The sequence below is a fragment of the Epinephelus lanceolatus genome, chromosome 14 (assembly GCF_041903045.1).
Source record: "Epinephelus lanceolatus isolate andai-2023 chromosome 14, ASM4190304v1, whole genome shotgun sequence".
NCBI classification, from domain to species: Eukaryota; Metazoa; Chordata; class Actinopteri; order Perciformes; family Serranidae; genus Epinephelus; species Epinephelus lanceolatus.
The window spans coordinates 8,874,269-8,896,851 of NC_135747.1; the positions used below are offsets into that span (position 1 = coordinate 8,874,269).

Sequence of the window (22,583 nt, forward strand, 5' to 3'; positions counted from 1 at the left end):
ATGTTTTAAGTTTATTTTGAAAAAGATTACATGCATCTAACAACCAGAAACTGTACAGTCCCTCTGAAAACAGAAGGATATTTTGAAAAGACACAATGCATGAACAGGCATAAATTGACATGGCATCCCAGAACGTTACAACAGGTGCAACCAGGGTACCTAGCGCATCATATGTAGGTGTGTAAGTCCACTTACCAAATGACGATATTTGACGTGTTGTCTGTCCAAGTGAATCTCCTTCCAAAAAACGAACAGTGCTAGTGACCTAGTACCAGGCAGACAATAGCAAGCAGCTGAGAAGAAGACAATGAGGATATCTACTGGCATCATATCATATCATATCATATCATATCAGTAATAGACCCCTTAATTGAATTAGATCAAAATTGTATCAGTGCAGACTTCATATCATTGTCCAAAGTATCGGTAGAATATTGTATCATGATGAAACTAACTGAAAGCTAACTGTAGCCTTTCTGTCTGTTGTTTGGTGCTGGGCAGGTCGTGTACAATTAGTTTATCTGAGTTTTCTTATTAAAAGTATTAGCCAGCTGGTGCTGTGAATGAGGTTGATTAGAGTTGTGAGAGTGAACCAAAACCAGTAAAGCTGTGGGCCGTAAAACCAAAACAATGAGCTAAAAGAGGTATTTAAAGAAAAAAAGGCTCCGTCTGGTGATGATGAGTGGATTCATAGCTATTAGTGAACCTCTTCACATTATACATGTCAATTTTAACTATTGATTAGTGCAGCTTTAAGTCTAATGAAGCCGGTCCCGCTATACTTGTTTGCATCTGCATGTGCCTATGGAATACAACATTGGCGGCTTGTTAAATCGTGTTGGGTGCACTTTCAAGATATGAAGCCATACAGCCCAACCTAAATGCAATAAATGTAGGACCATATGAAGTCCATTGTTGTTTATAATGTCCATGCCACTGCAAATAGTAGCAATATGACTGACCAGTTCTATTTTTGTTTTAGGTGTCTTCATCTTGTGTTCCAGCAACAAACTATGAGTTGGTAAGTAACACTTTTCTTTTTTGTCTCAGTAATTGCTTCCATGCTGTACGTGCTCAGCAGGCATTATTGGGTCCTTCCTGGTGCAGAATTATTGCAAACAGGGTTGGAAAGTAACAGCCTCTATCAGCTACACTAACAAGGCACTTACTATTGCACATAATGAACCATTATCTGGAGGCCCCCTGAGACAATCTTGTGATTTGAGGCTAAACAAATGAACCAAACTTTAGTCGACTTAACCATTGTCCTTCTAAAACTGTAAAAAGGCATTACAAAGTTTTGGATCTATTGGCTGCTGTTGCATGAAATCAAAAAAATCCTCTAGATAAGAAAGGTAAATAAAAAGCTGTGTCTTTGAATCTGCTATATCATGATGACGTCTTTCTGTGTTTGAGTCTGAGTCTGAGTATGAAGTGATTTTGCGAGAGCAATAAAAACACATGCTTGCTCTGTTGCCTTATTTGGTATTGGCATTAGAAGTGGTGTTAGACTTGGAGATCATTTGCTCACTCTCTTTCTCCTATGTTGTGTGTTTAAATGGTTTTGGGTGCTTGACAAACCAAAGCAAATATCCCCTGCACTTTTTGACGCTCACGGAGAAAATATTTCTGGAAATGTCTTGTTTTTCTTTCATAAAAGCTGCAGTGATCAAGCAAGAACATGTTATTATCCTCTGCAGATGCTTTCGCACTAGATGCTTTCTACATGAAGACATCTGTTTAAGATGTGCAGCCACATGGACTAAGCTTTCTGGGCATTGTAAAAGGGCTGCTCTGGACCTGAGCTCTGAATTGAACACAGAGTACAAGAACTTGCCCTCCCACACTAGATGTTGGCCTCCATATGACATAACATCACACTTCACTTATTTAACCTGTAGTCTGTTAATGCTACTTCTCTGCTGACAGCTCTGACTATTTGTTTTAGTGTCAGTCAACAAAGTTGCTATTAGATGATCCTTAGTACAGCTGAGTATGACCACAGTATTCACAATATACTGCATAGGACCTTCGTAGGTAGATCTAAAATTATCACTTCCTATGACCACATCTGCAGTCAGACAGTGTCAACCCAGTCGCCAGAATAAATGTTGGCATTGCATGTTTGTGCACACTATGGATATGTTTAATTTGCACATTATCATGTGCAGATCCGTGGAAACAACACTGTGGTAACGCTATAGTCAGCTCAGACACCACATCACTTTGAAAATGTTGATATGATACAAATGAAATGTACAAATATAAAGTGTCTATGGTTTGCAGAAACATACAATGCCAACTAGGGTTGCAATGGTATACTGTAAAACCATATGCTGTAGTATGAATAGTGATTGATTGCTTATTAACTGTACTAGAAAGGGAAAAAAAGCAATTGGATGGAGAATCTCAATGGCGTGTACACATCTCCTTTCCTCCCTCACTGTCTGTCAGAATTTTTACACTTCCATTAAAAATGGCTATCAAGTTTAAATAACAATTAAACTTGTTTTAGCAAAACAATAACCGTGTACATTGATAGTATGAAATCCTGCTATTTCGGAGTCAAGTTATTGTACTGTAAAAATCTCACACTGTTCAGCCCAGTTGCCATCATTTTCCTCTGGCAACTGGGCTGACAGTATACAAGAAAATATTTCTTCGTGAAGTTGTTTGGCGTAGTTGACTTAGTTTGCAGTGAGTCATTGCAAACCCAAGCAGAATCGGTTCTTCCCCATCAATTATCTCTTTTAATAGAACGAAAAAAGGCTGAAGAAAATAAAAGCTGCAGGGCATCTCCCTCCATTTTATCTCTCTTATCTTGGCTTGCCAACAGTAGTCTTCCCAGAGGCTTTTGTGGCGGCATTAAAGGTGCTGATTGCTCCCATAAATGCTGATGAGCTGAGGTGTAAAACATATGTTGGTGTCCCTTTACTGCAGAGGACAGTGGAGGAAAAAGAAAACTGACTCAAGGCTTACAGTGCTCATGCTGTCTGGTAGCCTAAAAATACATGGATAACATGGCCACTGGAAAAATATAAGCTATAATATAAATATGGACTGAACACAGGTTGCTTTCATGCCTCTAAAGCTGAGTTAGGGTGTGGACCTGCTGTAATGTGTTCAGTTTCTATTAAAGTAGATAGACGAGTAAGTCATTCTGCTTGTGTGCACAATATCTGTCACCCCTCTAGCAGTGGATCTGTATGACAGGAAGTGGATGATGCTGTTTGTGAGTGGACGTGCGAGCATGCATGCCTGCGAGTGTTCCCAGCAGCGGTACTCCAGCTGAGGTGTGTGTCAGCTCTCCTCAGACCCATGTTTGGTGAATTCCTTCGCTCACAGACTGAGACCAATATGATTTACTGCCCCTCTCAGGTGCAGACTGATTGCAGCATCGACCATATATTAACTTAGTCCAGGAAAAATGTTTGATAAAAAAAATTGAACTTTGTTCTTTTGAGAATCCAGACATTCCACTCAGACGGGACAAACTACAAAAAAATACACAGCTCTATTACCGGATGATAATGTTCCATTCAGAATGAAATGAAAATCAGATATTTTCATGCAAAGGAAGAATAACAACTTCTGCCTTTTGATTTTCTGCCTGTTTTATCTGGTCGAAGAGGTGCTCTTTACTATTTTAGTTATTTACTTAAGAAATTTTCTAAATTGCCTTACCTAAACAAAAGTTACATTTAAAAATGAAGGTTAATATCTTTTGTAAACATAATTTAAAGGTATGAAACTCTTTACATTTTTATGTCTTTTTGATACTGAGATTGTTATTGGTTTGTAATTGGAAGCAACAGGAGGGCATAGTCTCTCCAACCAAAATAAATGACGTACTGGTTCCAAATGACAGAAGCCAGATCAGCAGTTAAACTTAGATCACAAGACTTTCAAAACCTCATTACTTTTGTCTCAGACTGTTGTTAAGATGACATGAGGGTGCACAGCCTACTACAACTGACTTCAGACTTCAGACAACTGACTAGAAGGTTTACTACAAAATAATTCTATTTACAGACGTGCAGCTGAGGGGAATGATCGCAACATTCGAAGAAGTCACTGTGTGTGTAGACTGCTTCACAAATCCCAATTGCACTCTAGATCTGAAACTACAAACAACTTAACATATTTTCTGCCTTGATAAAATCAAACATTGTTGACTGAATTCATTGCACGGACCATTTAGTAGGTTTAGTAGGTGTGATTGTATTACACAACCTTGTAGATGCAGACTGTAGATGATCAAATCTCTGGGCACTTCAATGGCCTCTTGTTGACTTAAAGGAAAATTCCACCAATTGTACACCTAAAAGTCTGTTCCCCACGTGTTAGGGAGCACAACTGCATATGTCCAGAGGGTTGTGTAAAGCGTTGTGTGGCTCCAGAGGGAACAGCACAAAATCTGATAAATTGTCTGTTGTCACTCTGTGGATGTAACTGAGAAAAATAAAGCACTAGCACGTTACAAGACTCAACTGCACCAGCATGTACAAGTAAAATGTCTGTAATTATGAAATTAGCAGCCTCTTAGTCCTGATTCAAATACAGTTACCCACTAGTTGCAAACTACAGAATTTACAGAGTGAATTTGGAAGCAGCCCCCTGTGGGAAGGTGATGCCAACTGGCAGCCCATTTACTGTAATTGATGATGTGTGGTCGGAAGATCCCATCCAACGGCGATGATGACAGAAGTGACTACCCCCAACCAGCCCCCTGCACTTGGACGTGCATGGCGTGCTGTAAAGCATGCTGGGAGCATTCCTTAGATGTGCCCTCATGTGGAGCCAGCTCTGCCAGGAATAGGTTTCATTCTGCACAAACACAAAACCTGGATGAAGGGATGGAGGGAGTGGGTGAGAGATATTAGGGATTCTGTTGAGGTAGACTGTGCATCTGAACACATGCCCCCCAGAAACACACATAAAGTATGCATGCACCCACAAGCACAGATATGCACACAGACTCAGAAAACCAGAAACCACTGACACCTACGTCATCCAGCTTCTTTTTTTTATAGGTCTTGTGTAGTGGAGGAACAGGGCCAGGACATTGCTGAGTAATGAGTAACTGCAGGGCAAAGATGGTCTAGATGTGGTCCAATTAGCGCTGTGTTTAGAGCCACACATATTTCCCTGATGTGCCCTGTATTACGCTGTGTATACAAGCACCAGCCGGGCATCCTGTAACAATATACAGCATGATCCAAGTTCCACAGGAATGTACGAAGTTGGCTATAAAGACCATGTTAAATATTGAACAGGCAGGCGTCATGCATTAGTGTCTCATATGTACTGTGTGATAATCCAGCATTATCAGTAAGTAAGTGTTTAAATATTACATAAGACCTAAAGGTGCTTTTCGAAAGACTAGACATCACGCTCATTTTTTCCCTAAAGGCGTCCACTTCAGCTAAGATGGAGGAAAGATAGAGTGAGTAAGTGAAGTGCTGGGTCAGAGTGATTTTCTCAAATGGTTGATGTCTAAAACATAGTGAGAAAGTCACTTTAATGCATTTTTGGCAGATGCTATTAGCACCCATTCGTAGCCAAAAATGCTATTAGCACTCGGGTGTAAATAGCCAATTTGGCTAGCATAGCAGTGTCAGCACAGCTAGTGGTGCTGACATAGGTAACAGTCTTAAAGGAGTTTTGTGGCTTAAAATGAAGCCTTCTTCTCACTGGGGCTGCATGTTTGGACACCAGAGGGTGGCTACCACGTCTCTGCAGCAACAACATCCCGGTGGTGGTGTTACCAATAGTAATCGAGGCACCGCTAGCTTGCTCCCACCTGACCCGGGTTACATAACATATACTCTTCCATGAAGAGAGTCAAAACAATCCAAGTCCTGCTCACTATGACCTATCATCATAATGGACTACTCTGCATGCCATATGCTGTAATTAACCCCCTCCAGTGTTAGAAAGTACAGTATGAAGAAACATCAGTTCAGGCTGTGGTCACCTTCAGCCTGCTTAGTTATGTCAGGCTTTCCAAACTTTAGTAAGTGGCGGTTATCAGATGCCAACATCCTCCTCCTTGTAACCATCAACCCTTACAGTTTGGTGTGGTTTCAGATCTTTTTTCCAATAAGTAGCACTTGCTGATTCTTATTACTGTGAGATATTTTAGTGCCACCCAAGCTTCAGTTTTACCTTCGCTATTCTGCCTAACTAAAAGAGACTGTCAGCAAAAAAAAAAAAAACAGCTTTGGTTGTCTGCCCAAGTCTCTATAATGACCCATGTTTTACTGACCAGAACCTTTTGTGGCTGCAAATTGAGACAGTTAGTTCCAAAGACGAAGTAGTATGACGCTGGCGGTTTGCTGATTCCGACCATCTGTCAGTGTTGACAACAATCACTCCCTGAGGTAACCAACAACTTTTAGCCATGTACGTTAAGAAGCACAGCTCTAGGAAAGGCAATGTCGGTAAACCACCTTGGTCCAATTTGAATTATCTGGACCCTAAATGGGTCTCCATGAAATTTAGCACAAACATTTACAGGCCCAGAGGATGAATCCTCTTGACTTTGGTGACCCCCTGACTTTTCCTGTGGCGCCACCATGAGGTTGGCATTTGTAATTTTGAGTGACATGTCTTGCCAACTTTTGGACAGTTTGCAATAATATTTGGCAGCAAGATTCATGTCCCCCAAAGGACGAATTATAATAATTTTGGTGATACCTTCACCTTTTATGTAATGCCATCATCGGGTCAAAGTTTTAATTTGGTTTATTTAGCAAATCTCTCCAAAACTTAGGAGATTCCAGTGTGTTTAGTGCAAATTAGCAAATGTTAGCATGCTAACACACATAACTAAATGGTGAACATAAATGTTATACGTGCTTAACATCAGCATGCCTAGCTCAAAGCACCATTGTGCCTGAATAAAGCCCAGGCGCCTAGAAAAGCCACTCAGCCTTGCATTCAATCTTTCCCGGTGGCCACTAGTGGTATTGCAGCAAAAAATCCCCTGCAGCCCAAAAAGCATTTTCCCCATAGACCATAGTAAAAGACTTGCCTGAAAAACTGTTGACAGAACACTTTGAACTGCAAACAAGGTCAATTATAGCTCTTTCTATTATGAATTTGTGAGCCATGGTGGTTTTCTATTTGTAAAACGTTCCTCAAGCTAAGAATAGTGATTTAAAAATCTGTGACATCATTACAGAGTAAAGTCTATGAGCCAAGCGGGAATTGTGGACAGGGCAGGAAACACTACTACGCATATTCAGTGGGCCACATACTTTAACTAGGCTTTGGTCTGTTGTCATGCCTAAACCTAACAGGATCCTAACTGACCAATCAGAAGATGGACTCAGTTTGAGAGGCACTGACATACAACCTATTGTGTCATTAAGGTTATTAACTACATTGCATACATACATATCTCTTATTGTAATGGACAGAACATATGGGGTTTCACATGCATGAGAAATTCAGTCAGGCCAAAGTAAAATAAATATTGTAGTGATGAAGTACAGTAGTCTAGATAAGGCTTGCGCAACTCCTTTTCACATTTTTTTAAGGTTATTTTTATGATGTTTCTGTGTTATTACCATATTGGGACATATGGAGAGTTGAAATATTAATAGTGGAGGAGAAAGAGTGACTTGTTTAGGGGGTGAGTGTGTTCATGTAGGTGTGACTGAGTAGACCCTTTACACACACACACACACACACACACACACACACACGCACAAGGAGTAAAAATACTTGGCAGATGCCTTCAGAGAGTCCCTCCTCTCTCACATTTTGCAGTAGGCTTTTGGTTACATAACAGAGCGAGCGGTCAGGTCTGTATCAGTAGAAGCAGGGACAGGCAGGGTGAGAAACACAGAGATGCCAGAGGTGGTTTAGGGTCACAGACAGCTCAGGGGTTTTTCCCACAGCGTGGACCGTCCACTCTCCTCTCCTCTGGTCCTAAGGGATCCCTGGCATTTTAGAAGCCCCCCTACATCAAGGGTGGGTGGGAACGGGAATAAGCATACACACTCCAACCTGAACCCTAACCCTTGATACACACTGGCCCAAACAGCCCCTCCTTCCTCTGCACCATGTTTACATTTCTGGGACATGGCTGTGTGAAAGCAGCAGATGAAGGACCATGGAGCATGAGAGAGGAACAGCTGTGTGTGTGTGTCTTTGTGATTGTTGTGTGTGTGTGCCATTTTGCTTGTGAGTTATTGAGACTGATGAAGTGGTAGGGCTCGGCCATAATTTCATATTATTAACAACTTTAAGAGGCACTGTATTGTTATAAAAAATGACCATAGTGTATTGTTGATTTTACAAAATTATTAGTCCAAATGAATGACTCTAAAAAACTGACTAAATTAGTTTTTTTACACACTAAAAGTGGAAGATAGTTTGTTGCATTGAACATGAGTTTGATTATTTTACATGTGATTTTGTACACATTTGCCACCTTGTTATATATCTCAACATCACAAAACTATTTCATTAAATGGTGATATGGATTTCCTCTATTTATCTGGCCCTAGGAGATGGTGTTACTCTCTTCTGGGAGGAAAATATGTACCTATAATTATTGTGCAGGTTGGCATAGATGTAGACAGTGCAGGCAGTGTGTACGCACTTGGGCCCATTGGATGGATGGGAGAAGAACAGGCACTTGCAAGTTTTTCAGATTGCCACCTTAGAAATACAACTGTGACCAAGTAAGAACTCACAGTAAATAGATAGTAGTCCCATTTACTTTTTATGCCTTAAAAATGCAACCTGGTCTCCATCATGGTTTTCTTTTTCCTTTTTTTCAGGAAAAATGTCAGTAACAACACGATTATATGCTTAATCTATATAAACTGTAAAAAAAAAACCTAAAAACTATTAAAAAAACATTCAGTTAAACAAATCAATTCTTATTTTTGTGGTATGGTTTTGTGGTCATGTACAGGTATTAGACTGTAAAAATAATGGAGGCAGTCACCCATTGGTTTGTGGACTCCTGTTCTGAAGGCTAGAGTCTAGTATTTTGGCAGTCGCCATCTTGTTTTTTTTTTGGAGCCAAAAGTGACTATATTTGAGCGAGAGGGTGGAGCTGTGGAGGAGTGAGGGGTGGGTCTGACTGAGGAGCTGAGGACACTATCAGCAGACAGTCTGTCACTCAAAGCAGCCCGCCCTAATTTATATCTAAAAACTCACTGTACAGTCATCATGAACGGGCTATCGAGACCAAAACAGTTTTGCGTCAGGCTGTAAGCATGTTTTTCTGCTGTAAAGTTGGGTATTTTAACATGGGGGTCTGTGGGGATTGACTGGCTTCTGTAGCCAGCCTCAAGTGGCCGTTAGAGGAACTGCAATTTTTGGCAGCTCTCAATGGCTCATTGTTTTGCTTGGTACAGATATGCAAATATGATTGCCTGATTATATGTATGTTGTTATTGACCAATATAATGTTTCTATTTGACCATGTAATGACAAGATACAGTATACAGTAGCTATTTTTGTAGCAAAAGCTGGCACTGAGGCCCGTCTTAACTACCTTACACCACTGATTTTGCATAATGTGTATAACATATATTTTCATGAGAGAAAAGGAAGCATGAATGCTTGGATTATTTACTACAGTGAACCAGCAGCCTTTGCAGGTGACAACGAATATTCATTTGTCCTTTCATTTTTAAGGGAATACTTTACCCTTAAAATTAACATTTGTGTATCAATTACTCACTGTGTGTTACGTGGAATTTATGAAGAAAACTTGTTTTTCTGGCATGCCTGCATGGTGAACGAAATCATAGGTGGCCACGTTTAACACCGGCAAAATTATATCACAACATCTGTTTACAAACTCTCACACAACTCGTGCAGTATGATCCATGTCTCATTTATCCAGTCATATGCTCAGTGCTCCCCAAACACGTGCATTTTTGCTAACATGTTACAAAATCAAGCACTTGTACCTACCAGCACACACCAGAACAGAGCTCAAATGAGCATGCATGCCTAGACACACTACTTGGTCATGGATGAGACCGTATGAACTGACGGGTTTTAAAGAATAATGTTTTAGCTGAAATACATGGGTTTGAGAAGTACCAAGAATACAACTGCAAAAATGACACATGGATCATACTGCATGATTTCTGTAAGGCTTTGTAAACAGATGGTTTTATAAAGTTTTGCTGGGGTCAAACACGGTCACCATTTACTGCAGTTTGAGAAGAATAGTCGCCCTTTTTTGGATTCTCTGTTCTTGATGGAGGCATGTGAGAAAAATTAAATTTCCTTCATGAATTCAGGGAAGCACATGGTGAGTAACTGATACAAATGGTCTGCACTGAAGTATTCTTTTAAGCATCGTGTTTTCAGCATTACATTTTGCATCTTTCAAACCAAGCAGGAATTGGCTCTGGTGCTGGCTTCGGCTCTTGTGAAGCAGGATTGCCTTTTTAGGCAGCCACTAGAAGGGAAAACATTTGTTAAGGCTCTTGCCAAACAGCTGTGCTTTTACTTTGAAGGCAAACAAACATTCACGGTTTTCACTCACTTCATAAAACCAGAGAAACTAAGAAAGCTCTGTCATTGAAAAAATTAGCATCATTTTAAATTTAAATTTACTTTCAGCTTCAAGAGCAACAAAGCAGCTGTTACTGTTTCCAGCAGCTGAGAGTTATAATGTCTGAATGAATTTTACTGTGAAGGGTTAAGGCTACAGGTGAATCATCATAATGTCATCTAGTGTCTAGGCCTGCAATTGGTGTTTATTCCCACTGGAAGGCACTGTTGGACACGTAAGCCAGGAGCCTCCACAGGTGTCCTGTATCACATTGGTCAGTCTATGTTGTCCACTCTGAGGGATAGTGTCTGACAGAAAGGGAAAACTCCCAATAGGAGGACACAGAGACAATCAAAGGGAAGTCTTTTCAAGAAGATTTAGTATTTGAGTTTTACTTCCTGTCCTGATGTCATTACTTCAGACCTTTTTTCCCCTGTTCTTGGGATGTGTTTCATTCTCTGCAAATTAGGCCCCTTGACAGTGATTTAGTTTAACATGGCTTGCAATTGCACATTTAGCTTTTCATCTTTTCATGTCATTACCGGCAAGGAATGCTGCATCATTTCTCATCAAAGCAAATGAAAGTTTCTGAATCATTCACACAGCTTAGCTGAAACACAAGCACATTGAGGCATGTCTAAGACTGCTAAGCTCTCAGTGTGGGCCAATGTCCAAAATGCAGTGTAAACATAGGAGGAGAGCTGTATAGCCACTCTGCTGCCAGTCCAGATGGTGTGTGTTTTTCTAATAAGTTTCCAAAGAATTATCCTACAATTGTACGAGGCTGTGCAGGGAGGTGAACTGAGAGGGAGAGGTGGGGGAGAGGAAAGGATGAGTGGCACCCTCATACTGACTCACACACACGTATATACACAGGGATATACTCAACAACAGCAGAGCTTCCCGTGTGTGGTTAGTGACACTGCACTCACTCCTCCTGAACACACACAACAAACACAAGATCTCACACACAACAATCATGTACATATACAGTATAGCTATAAATAATAATTTCACGGTTTTCTGTCATTCTTTCAGTTTCACACACACACACATCAGTTATTGCATGCTCAGCTCACTGACTGAATGTAAACACTGAATCGTTCCAACACTCACAATCAATGCTGTCTGTTTCCTCTCACAGAGCAACGCAGCCACACTCACACACCCAAAGCGGTGATTTTAACCACTCTGCTGTCCACACTGAGCAGGCTGGGCCAAACTAAATGGGCTGTGTCTTGAGCTCTAAAGATGCACGGCTGTATATTTAGCCCTGGGTCATTTCCCCAGGGGCCCTGCTTCGGGCTACGTTTATCCCCGCCACTCGGGGGGGGGGGGGACTTCCAGCATGCTAGCTACCTCTGCCTTCCTAAAAGAGTGGGCTATAATTTGGTAAACTGGTGAAAGGAACCACTGTGCTCATGTGAAAGAAAGCACATGGTATAGTGTTGGCAGCGATAAACAGCCGTGGGTGAAAGTCACACTCTGATATGCTGTACTTATAGGAGAAAGACACGTGGCTGCGTCGACAGTCTCTCATCATCTGTGACAGATTTTATAAGGACACTCGAACATGAGTAACAAAGCAGACGGCTCCAAAACTCAGACCTGTAGCAGGTAATTATAGCTCGTCTGTTAATTCACTGTGTATTGCACTTTTGAGGGTACTCTTATGTGCAGCCTAAAAGTGTAGTGAAGGGAAATTCAAATTAATGACTAGTTGGGTCTCATTTTTATAGATTTGGCTTTCATTCTGTTTGGTAATAAAAACATTGTGTTCACCAGCTTAATGGCTTTGATCTGGAAACACTGGTGACATCATTTAGAAGATGGCAGATGGGGCAGGAAACATGAGCGATCAGACAGGTTGTAAACAAACCCTCATGTTAGCTAAACTCTTTTAAAAGAGAAAGTGCAGGCGAACAGTGAAACTACCACGAAAACTGTCTGGTGCAAACATCATTCGCTTTAACCCACTGCACTTGCCATAGTTGTGCACATACTGATTTCTTGTGCATTGAAATGTTATTAGTAACATTTCGGGTGTACTCACTTTCACTTTAACCTCCAAATAAAGTTCCGTGGATCAGTGGCATAGGATTGGGCAGTGCCTAATGAATTGGCATATGGCAATGTCCAAAGTAAACACTTTGATGCACGATGAAACTGTCAGCTTTATGCATTATAGTACCACAATTGTCAGGACTGAGACAAGGACAGAGACATAAGGACACAAGGACATGCGCATGTGTGTGTGAGTTTGAGAGAGAATGACAGAGAAGGGAGGAGAAGGTGGAAGGGGGACTATTGCACGCAGTGTGTCTGTAAGTTATTAAAATCATACTTGGGATGCTACAGTGGTACTCAACTCCCGGTCGTGGATCATGGTCCATGGCCTCAAGGAAACAATATGATTCATGAAAACAAAACAAAATGAAACAAATTAAATAGTAATTGCAAATATTTTTTTTTGCGTGGTTCATAGGGCTGCTCCCCTGAAAGTTGGAGATTCGCATTATCAGTCAGAGAGTCCACAGTCGACTGAGATTGCTTGCAGTGTACCTCTTGCGATGTTTTGGTCCCCAGTTTTGCTGCAGAGTGAGCACTCTTTACTTTGATGTTGCTTTTCGGTACAGGTTGCCACGGACACTGAAGCAGCTGCCTGGAGGAGGAGAATCTTTGCACCGTAAGGCTCTGAAATAACATTATCTTCTGCCTTTTGCTTAGAGGTGCTGAATTCACAGGTCACAACAACTTAATACAATACAGGCTCTGGCTTTTGTTTGATATCTAGTTATGGCAAAAAATGTTGCACATTACTGAATCATTGTTACCACACTTAGCTTGTTTACTATATTACGTGAATGTCACTGTTACACTGAACGTCCTGTTCAAACTTTTAAACTCTGTATGGAAAAAAGGAACAAAAGTAGAATGTTTGTATTTAACAGCCAAATCTGATTCGACTGGCATAATTCTAAGTTGGGTACAGTCAAGTTGTTGACTTTGGCACTACATCTCTGTGTCGATCCTTCCTCCTCTCCCTGCGCTGACAATAGAAGGATAGACTTTGAACTAAGCTAGATCATGCTGTGGTGGAGGTAGGGCAGGTAAAAGATCTAATGTGTGAGTGCAGCAATTTCTTAACATAGGACTTACTTAGAGTCTTTTGTTTTGGTTGTGATATCCTAGATAGCCCCCTCCTGGACCACAAGGAAGGCGACAATGTAAAAACAAGCTGCGATGGAAAAATGGCTTATCATGGATAAAGTGTTTAAACTTGTCTGACTTCTCATGCTTCTTGCTTTGTGTGGCTTTATTTTAGCCATATTGCCATGTCCACAAATCAGAGCAATTACTTTTGTGAGTTTAATGCTGTTATAACTGATGATGACAAAATCTATGAAAATAAAATGTTTAATAAACAGGAATATTCCATTAACTTATCTGTAAAGGTGCAGTGTGTAGGACTTAGGGGCATCTATTCGCAGAAATGACATATAATATTCATAACAATGTTTTCTTTAGTGAATAATCATCTGAAAATAAGAGTTGTGTTTTTGTTACCTTAGAATGAGCCATTAATATCTACATGTTGAGTGGGCCCTCCTCTACAGAGGCCGTCATGTTGTTTCAGTTGTAGCCCAGAATGGACAAACCATACACCGGCTCTAGATAGAGCCCATCGTGTTTTTGCATCAGCTAGTTCTCCTACACGCTTGGCACACAAGAGACGTTTCAATTCTGCACTCTCACTGCTAGATACCACTAAATCCTACACACTGGACCTTTACTCAGTAAAATATTGGCAGAGGTTGTCCAAAATAGAGGGCAGTATTAGTAAATTGTAACAGAATGCAGCTGAAAGCACCTATTGAAGTCTCTTTTATCACTTGTATTGATCAACAGTAACTCTGCCACCTCCCAGATTTATTCATTCTGAGCTATGAAGCAGGAAGGACTGAGCTTGTTTGCCTTTTAAGCAAAATGTAATCATACTGTTTGTCTATTTTTATGTCTGCTACTATTTTTCTACCACATGGGAGATCAACAGTCTGCATTTAGTTCCTCTCATGAGAACAAATGCAATATGATGCTCAGCTGACTTGGCTCAAGGTAATGGCATGGCTCTGAGCTATGGATGTGCCAAGGAGTCAGAAAACCCAAGCATCTGCAATGGATTTTTTCCTCCTCTCTTTTAAGTCAGTAGAATTACTGTCCAAGCAATGTCCATAGTTGAAGGGAATGTGTGTATTTTGTAAGTCATGAAGTGTATACTTACATATTTAGTGCACTGAAAGTGCCAGGTTTGTGTTTTCACTCTCCCTGCAGGTGCTGCAAAGCTCTTGGCTACAGAACAATGATTTATTTTCCCCTCTTCTTAATTCTCGCATCTTTTGTAATTATCTTTAAAGACCATACTGGTGTTTCTGATTTGAAGAGTCTGCAACAGTCTGCTCTACAATTGGTCGTGTGGCTGACATTGGCTTTTGTGCCACATACATTCAGGTGCACTGTGAGGAGTTCTCACATGTCAGCTGCTAACAAATCTGCAGTATCACTGTGATAAAGACCTGCATGATTCACGATGTAACATCCACCCTCCGGTTTCCCCCCACCAGGTTATCACAGTTAGCTCTGTCAGCACTGTGGCCTTTGATAGCACTGTTCGTGCTGATAATGCTGTTAACTGCTAGCCATTGGCCCAGCCAACTCCATGTTGAGAACCATGTGCAGACAACCAAACTTTTTTTTCACTTGCATATCTTCAAGAAATAGGTGGTGTCAGAAGCTTGGTGACATAGGGACTACTCACAGAGCTAGTTTGTGAGCAATTGTTGCCTGTGCCTCAACACCACTGCTAGTCAGTCGGAATAGCTCTCCAAGCGGTTTGTTCTCAGGGAACTACTGTAGGCTACTGTCTTCTGTTTTGGATTCCGGGTCTTTGTTCCCTTCAAATCACTGACAAGACAGTTTGCTATTGGTCAGCAGCACTTATTTGCTTGACTCTGAACACAGTCCTGGGCCCTGGAGATTGACCTCTTGACCTTGAATCTGAACATCACTATGACACAGCAAATTCTCATCATCTTAGTCTATGAAATATACAGTCTGTGAAAGCCAAGATCCAATCCTGGCTTTAAATTTGTGATTAGACAGAGATTTATTGTGCAGGGCTTGCAAGAAATATCCTGATTTAAGGGGGAAAAAAAAAAATGTCTGTGATACCATCACTGGCCTCCGTGCCACAGTTCCCCTCTAAATGTTTCCTTTGAAGAGGGCTAAGAGAAACTGCAAACACTTCCTCTGGAGAATATTTTGCTGAAACACAACTTCCCAGGCTTTCTCATGCTCTCTGACTAAGTTGCAAGCCTGAACGACAACACACACACTCCAGCCATCTGGCTGCAATTGTATGAAACGGAAACGCACATGTTAGAATATATCATTGTGAGAATTGTTTGTGTCTGTGTGTGTTTTTCTGGGTGTACACACAATAGGGCCTATTTGTGTGAGAATGCCTGCGGCTGCAAAATTTGACCTCCGAGCAAATCCACAGTCTGCACTTAGAGGCTCAAACTTCAGTCTGGTGTTTCCTTTTCCTTCATTCCTAGAAGCAACTCTGTCTTCCACTTGTCTGATGTAAAACAACAACACACTTACTGCTAGAGAAAGCAGATAGTAATGATCTAACATTAAGTAAAAATGTCAAACTGTGTTGCCTTGGTTTTGTATCGGTAATTATATCACCATTTCCTTCATTCTTTGGTTGTTTTAAAATGTTGTGAGTTGATATGTCACTGGTTAGGATGATTCCAAAGTCTCTCTCTCTCTCTCTCTCTCTCTCCCTGGTTGGTGGTTTACGCTGGGCGTTTAGACTGTATTCTGGGACCTGCACAGCCAGACTATAATTTACCCTTTGCATTTACTGTTTATATTCCACTGAAGCTTGCAGAGCATCCCTGGTGTCACTGCCCAGCTCTCTGGGCAGGACTGTCCAGTGAATACCTCCACTATAAAGTTTTTTTTTCTTTTGATACAAATTATAATTTTCAATATTTTGCAGCAAAGCTCTTTAACAATGAATTAATCCCTCAAACAAGTATTTTGTGTGTATCCAAACCCAGATATGCCTTCTTCCTCTCTTCCATAGAGCTGTTCTTGTCCAAAAACTATTAAAAACACATCAATGAGTCACACTGTTGCACTGAGTGACATGTTCCTTTGTTACCATGAAAACACACACTGTAGGTTATTTTGACTCAAGCCCATATGCACTGTCCTGCTGCTTCAAATTCTTGCTAATGTACAAATATGTATTCATCTGCTGCCAAAAATAGTCCCCAGTAAATGCACTATTTACTGCTGTTTGAATAATATTGGCGAAAAACTACAGTGCACAGCTGTTTTAGGAAATTGCTTTGCCCTTTTTAAAAATTAAACAGTATGGCTGTGACCCATTTATAAAGAGTTATGTTGCCAGGAAGAACAAGTGGGCTGAGGAAATCACAGACACAGAGTAGGAAAGTTACAAAATATTCAATGACAGATAAACACATGGTTATTTTAAAGGAGCTATATGTAAGAAATCTAAAGCAAATAGTCGTAAAATCATCCTAATATGTCACAGAGACTAAGGAATAATGTTCATATAACATACTGATCTCACCGACAACAATAGTACAGCCAGAATATTCACATTTTAAAAAAATGTTTACGGTCCGCGAATCATGTTCATGTTTTGAATTTGTGTTTTGGCCTGTTGCACCACCCACCGCCATCTACCAGTCACGCAGTCAGTAGAGTCTCAGCATCAGTTACAGTTACGACTGAGCTACAGCAGCATGGCAAGCAGCATTAGCAGTGTCCCGGTACATAGCATTAGCAGCCAGCTCCTCCTCAGCTGTATCCCGGCAGCAGCGTTAGCAGCAGAGAAGCCGGACTTGCTCGAACGGTCCGCTAGAAAACCGAAGATCAAGGACACGGCGAAGCAGTCCTGCCACGACAGCCGCCTGTGAGCAAAAAAATCAGTCTCCAGCGTGCCGCTGTCCAGCAACCTCGAATCTGTAGGGAAGGGGGGGGCGGACACGACTCGCGGCAGTATTTTGAATTTGAGTGCAGTAACCGTTTGGCCACATTCTTACATACAGCACCTTTAAGTCTTTTCATGGGATTTTATTGCCAGTAATAAAAATCTAGAATATTGTTGGCTTAGTCTCTATATACAGACTCTACATTCAGTGAATGCAGAGTCTGTAGGCAAACCCCGGAGATCTTGCCTCCGGAAGAAGAGCGGAAGAGCCCTGGTTTCCGGTTGTAGGCTGTTTGTAGTCCGTGTGATATTGACCAATCATGTTTGAGACAGCTGCAGTTGTTGCCAGGTTAAATGGTCCGTGCGGTGAACTAACGAGGCGGAACATAATTGGCGTCACTGCAAACTCTGAATCCATTGCAATGGTTCAGCATATTTACTTATATATAAACGGAAGTCGGAAACGGAAATTTGCCTCCTCCGCCCAAATCAAACCGGAATGCCAAAAAATCGGGGGTCTGCCCCCAGAGGCTGTATCGCCGTCTGCCGGAAGTCAGACGCCAAATACAGCCAATGGGTTCCGAGAATGTTGTTGGCTGTACTCTTAAAGTCACCCTTGTATTTTAAATGCCATGGGCTTAAAATAACCTTTCCATACTTGACTTTCAAAATATCACCAATCATTAAGGCTGGTGATTGTTGGGATTTTTTTTAACATCCTTCCGATACAATACCCAGTTATTAGTACTGTTACCGAAACAGTGCTTCATTGGTGAAGTAATGTAGATATGGCAATATAAACCTGTTGAAAACCTTTTTTTCCTATTTATCAGAATGGTCCAAATTTTTCTTACTCCCCAATGGCAGTGGCCCCCCAGCAGGAAAATGCACCATGCAACACCACAAAAACTGTTCAGGAATGGCCTGAGGAAAGTGATAATAACCTCAAAGCATCGACCTGGTCCAGAGCTCAATCTGATTGAGGATTCACGTGATGTGTTGGTACTCCACCTCACAGCCCCCAGGACTCAAAGGATCTGCCGCCAGTGCCCTGGTGTCAGACACCTCAGGACACCCCCCAGAGGGCCTTTGTGAGTGCCTCAACAGGTCAGAGCCAAGTCCAATCCAAGGACGCTGCAACTTGGATTTGGGGTACCTCTGGGGTAGCAGCACATCCCACGAATCCTCGATCAGACTGGGATTTGGGAAATTTGAAGGCTAGGTTGACACCTGGAGCTCTTTGTCAAGTTCCTTGGGCCATTCCTGTGCAGTTTTTGTGGTATGGCATGGTGCATTTTCCTGCTGGGGGGCCACAGCATTGGGGAGTGCTGTGAGGGGCAGTTATTGTTCTGCAATGGTATTTGGGTGGGTGGAGTGTGTCAGGGGCCATCCACGTGACCTAAGGTTTTCCAGCAGATTATTGCACTGTAACAAGATTAAAAGTTATTCACTTCACCTATCAGTGGTTTTAATGTTTTGGCTGATCAGTGTACACCTGTGCTGTCCACCAGGACGATCTACAGAGACAGGGATCCTTTATTAACGATCACAAAATATATGTATGTGTGTGTATATACATATATATATGTATATATTCTTGCTGATCAGTTAAGATGTAGACTATATGTACTATGTACCATGTATAAAGTTTTGCTCCAATAAAAAGTGCCCATAGTCATTTCCTGTCCTCTCTGCTACTTATAGATATGACTGATGATTTCAGTACTGCTTAGACTGAATTTTTTATGCATCATTTAGTCAGTAACATCTGTGCATGTGTGGTAGTCTGTGGTTAGCCAAGCCCACACAAGCTCATGACATCATGGGTTGCTCTGATGTTTTCGTCTTCTGCTCTCTGCCATGAACCTCTTTCTTTACCTTCATCTCTCTCCTTCTATACTCCCCGGCCAACCCTTACTGTACATCCACCCACTCCTTATTCTCTTTCATTTTTCTCTTCTCTTTCTCCCTCCTTTTCTCTTTCTCTCCTCTCTGTCCCATATTTCTCTCTCCTCTTACATCTCTGTTGGTCTGATCCTCTCTCTCTGTCCATAGCTGTATATGGCGTTGAAAAAGAGAGCTCCACGGATGGACTCTCTGGTCTTGGCTAATGGAAGCAGACTTGTCTCTTTGTGTAAATATTTGCACAGAGGGATTATAGATGGTCCCACGCATTCAAGGTGGAGCCCTGCTCTGCTTCAGGCCACATTAGGGCAAAGAATGGCGCTTAGTGGCTTCAAAATAGTATGAGAGGAGAGGATGTGACATGACACAACACAACATGGTGGTGAGTTTTTGAGGTATTAAGTGTTATAGGTATTGATCTCACTTTCTGTTCCTCTCTGTCTTTTCTAAACAGGCACCGAGCAGTGACCTCCCTCTCAAACATGTAGACACCATGGTGAGTTTCAACTTACGTGACTTTTTTTTTAAACCTCACTCACTGTTTTTTCTCAGGTTCATCCATCTCTTTTGCTTAGATTTCTGAACTGAGGGAGCAGATCAATCTGCGTCTGTAACACTGTATTTAATGGAGGAGATAGGAATGTTTTGTGAGTGGACAGAGGCGTTCCAGCTGGCATGAATAACAGCTTCTTATACAGCAAATGCACTTTAAAAAAGTTAAAACTTCAGTAAAATACTTTATAGACCTTTATAGATACATCAGAGTCTACAAATTATTATTTAAAGGGGACCTATACCCATTTTCAAAATTTATCCATGTTGTCTCTATGGTCTAAGAGAGTCCAAAAATATGAGTTAACATAAACAGCTCTCTCCCTAATCCAAAAAATAGAGTGCTAAACCTCAAATTTGTGATGTCATTGGGTTTAAAGTCTGGAGCTGCTCCATAAAATAGTGAGTGGGAGTGAGTTTCTTAGTGCATTTTCTGTTTCAGAACTGACAACACTGCAGTAGAATAAAGCTAATTTGGGTATAAAAAAAGGAAAAACAATCATTCTGTGGGTCCATAAAATCAGGCTCCCATCCATTGTCTGTACTTGATGACATCACAGCCTTCTTTGGTTTCTAGTTTTGAGAGAGAATAGCTCATGTTCACACAAATATTGATTGAACTTTCCTAGGCCATCAAAATAACATATTTGAGTTCTTAACTTAAGTAGTGTTCCTTTTTAATGAAATATCCACAGGAAGTACTATTTGTATATTGTATATTTTCCAATATACTGGCCAAAGAAAAGTCACATATCCTTCTTTACTTTATTGGTGGAATAACACACACACACACACGCACACACAAAAAGATTCACATACACAAAGGATAAGTAAGAGTAAGATAAGTAAGGCGTAATGGACTGACATACAGACACCAATGTAAAGCAGTTATGATGATGTATGTGATGATATGACGAGAGTCCAGGAGTCAAGATTAGATTAAGTTAAGTAGTGTGTGTGTGTGTGTGTGTGTGTGTGTGTGTATGATACATGTTTGTATAAGAGGCGCTTATATGTATCTGTGTATATGTCCAGTGATCCTGGACAGGTTGGTGGTTGGAGTAAGGAGCATGGGATATGTGGCGAGAGAGAAAGAAAGGCAATAAATACATGATGTAACAGCAATATAATAATAATAATAATAATAACAATAATAATGATAATAATCATAATTAAGCTATACTGTAAAATAATAATAATATGATAATATTATCTATCTACAAACCAATCCAATGGAATACTAACCTTGCTTATATTCCTTTAGGGCCCATTTATGCTCAATGTTATAGGTATACAGACATGGATGGAGCTTTCTTTCCGTACTCAGCAATAATTTTGTCTTTATTTGTGCTTGTTTTGTGAAAGCTTACGGATATGGATGAAACAAAGCACTACCACCACTGATCGTGGGGGAAGTTTAGCATATATGAAGTGAGATCCATCCATAGCGGATGACATTTAAAAAATGGCGGAACAGAGTGAATCAGTAAGATAGTGAAAAGAATTCTCCATCTACATGTTGTGATGTAATTATTGGCCTCACAGACCACCGCTGTCTACAACCTGTTTACAGCCTCTGTTAAAAGGTACAATGTTACGACCTCCTCCAACTTTTGACTCTGCGCTCTAGTGCCATCGATTGGCTATATCTATGCGAACACAAAGGATGCATAGAAGTATGATGGCAGTGGTGTTTACAATGTTTGAAACAGATATATCTGTTGTCGTCTGTAATAGTAGTGGAGTATAAATGAGCCCTTAAACAGTAATGAGGAGCGAGGCCAGACCAGGGCATTAAATCGGCAAGTGAGAGCCCCATTTCCAATATTCACATCAAACACTAAGTACCAGCATTTTGCACTAGATGATGACTGACTTATCATATTATCTTACTAGAACTAAAATCACAGTGTTAAAACAAGACATTCAGGGATTTCTGTGCTGGGAATCAAGCCAGGCTGCTGATTCTGCTCCCATTAGATCTTTTTTCCTTGACTGTTTTCAAAGGCACATCAGACACAGAAGGCATCACAGTGTGGGATTAGCTGCTGATGTGTGAGCAGGAGGATTTGTCAGTGCTATGTAACGTGATGCAGAGTTTTCTATGTGTGCTTCTTGGGTGCACACACACGTGCAGGAAGGTTAAAGGTTGAGGTCAGCTACACAGAACAAGAGGTTCACAATTCATTAAGTGACCAGGTTTTGGAAACTCTTAAACCAATGTCAGACAGATATTTGAAACCTCAGTTTTCACAAAATGATACAAAGGCTAACACCAGACAAAGATGTCAATATTAGACAGTATTGGTTGATTACATGACATAAAATGCTTGCTGCCGACAGTAGCTGTGTATGGCAGTGTTCAGGTTAGGGAAAGATATGGGAAAGGTTAGGCAAATACAACACATTGTTAATCTTAAAGAAGGATTGTACATATGGTTAATAAAATGTTAATTTAGGGTCTGTAAGGGGAGAAGATCTGTGTTCTCCTCCATGAAAGTTGGCTTTGTTAGACATCCATTCACCACCCCAACCTTCTTACTCTTATGGCACGTT

The 22,583-nt window shown here is 41.0% G+C and overlaps 1 protein-coding gene across 17 annotated transcripts in view; it reads left to right on the forward strand.

The window, feature by feature from the left end:
* tns1b (tensin 1b) overlaps positions 1–22,583 on the forward strand; it is a 239,075-nt gene that overhangs the window by 141,692 nt on the left and 74,800 nt on the right. For all 17 annotated transcript variants that reach the window (XM_033617654.2, XM_078174332.1, XM_078174336.1 and 14 more), the window contains 2 exons: positions 983–1,021; positions 19,930–19,971. In XM_033617654.2, coding sequence (XP_033473545.2) covers positions 983–1,021; positions 19,930–19,971 — 81 coding nt within the window. The remainder of the gene's footprint in view (positions 1–982; positions 1,022–19,929; positions 19,972–22,583) is intronic.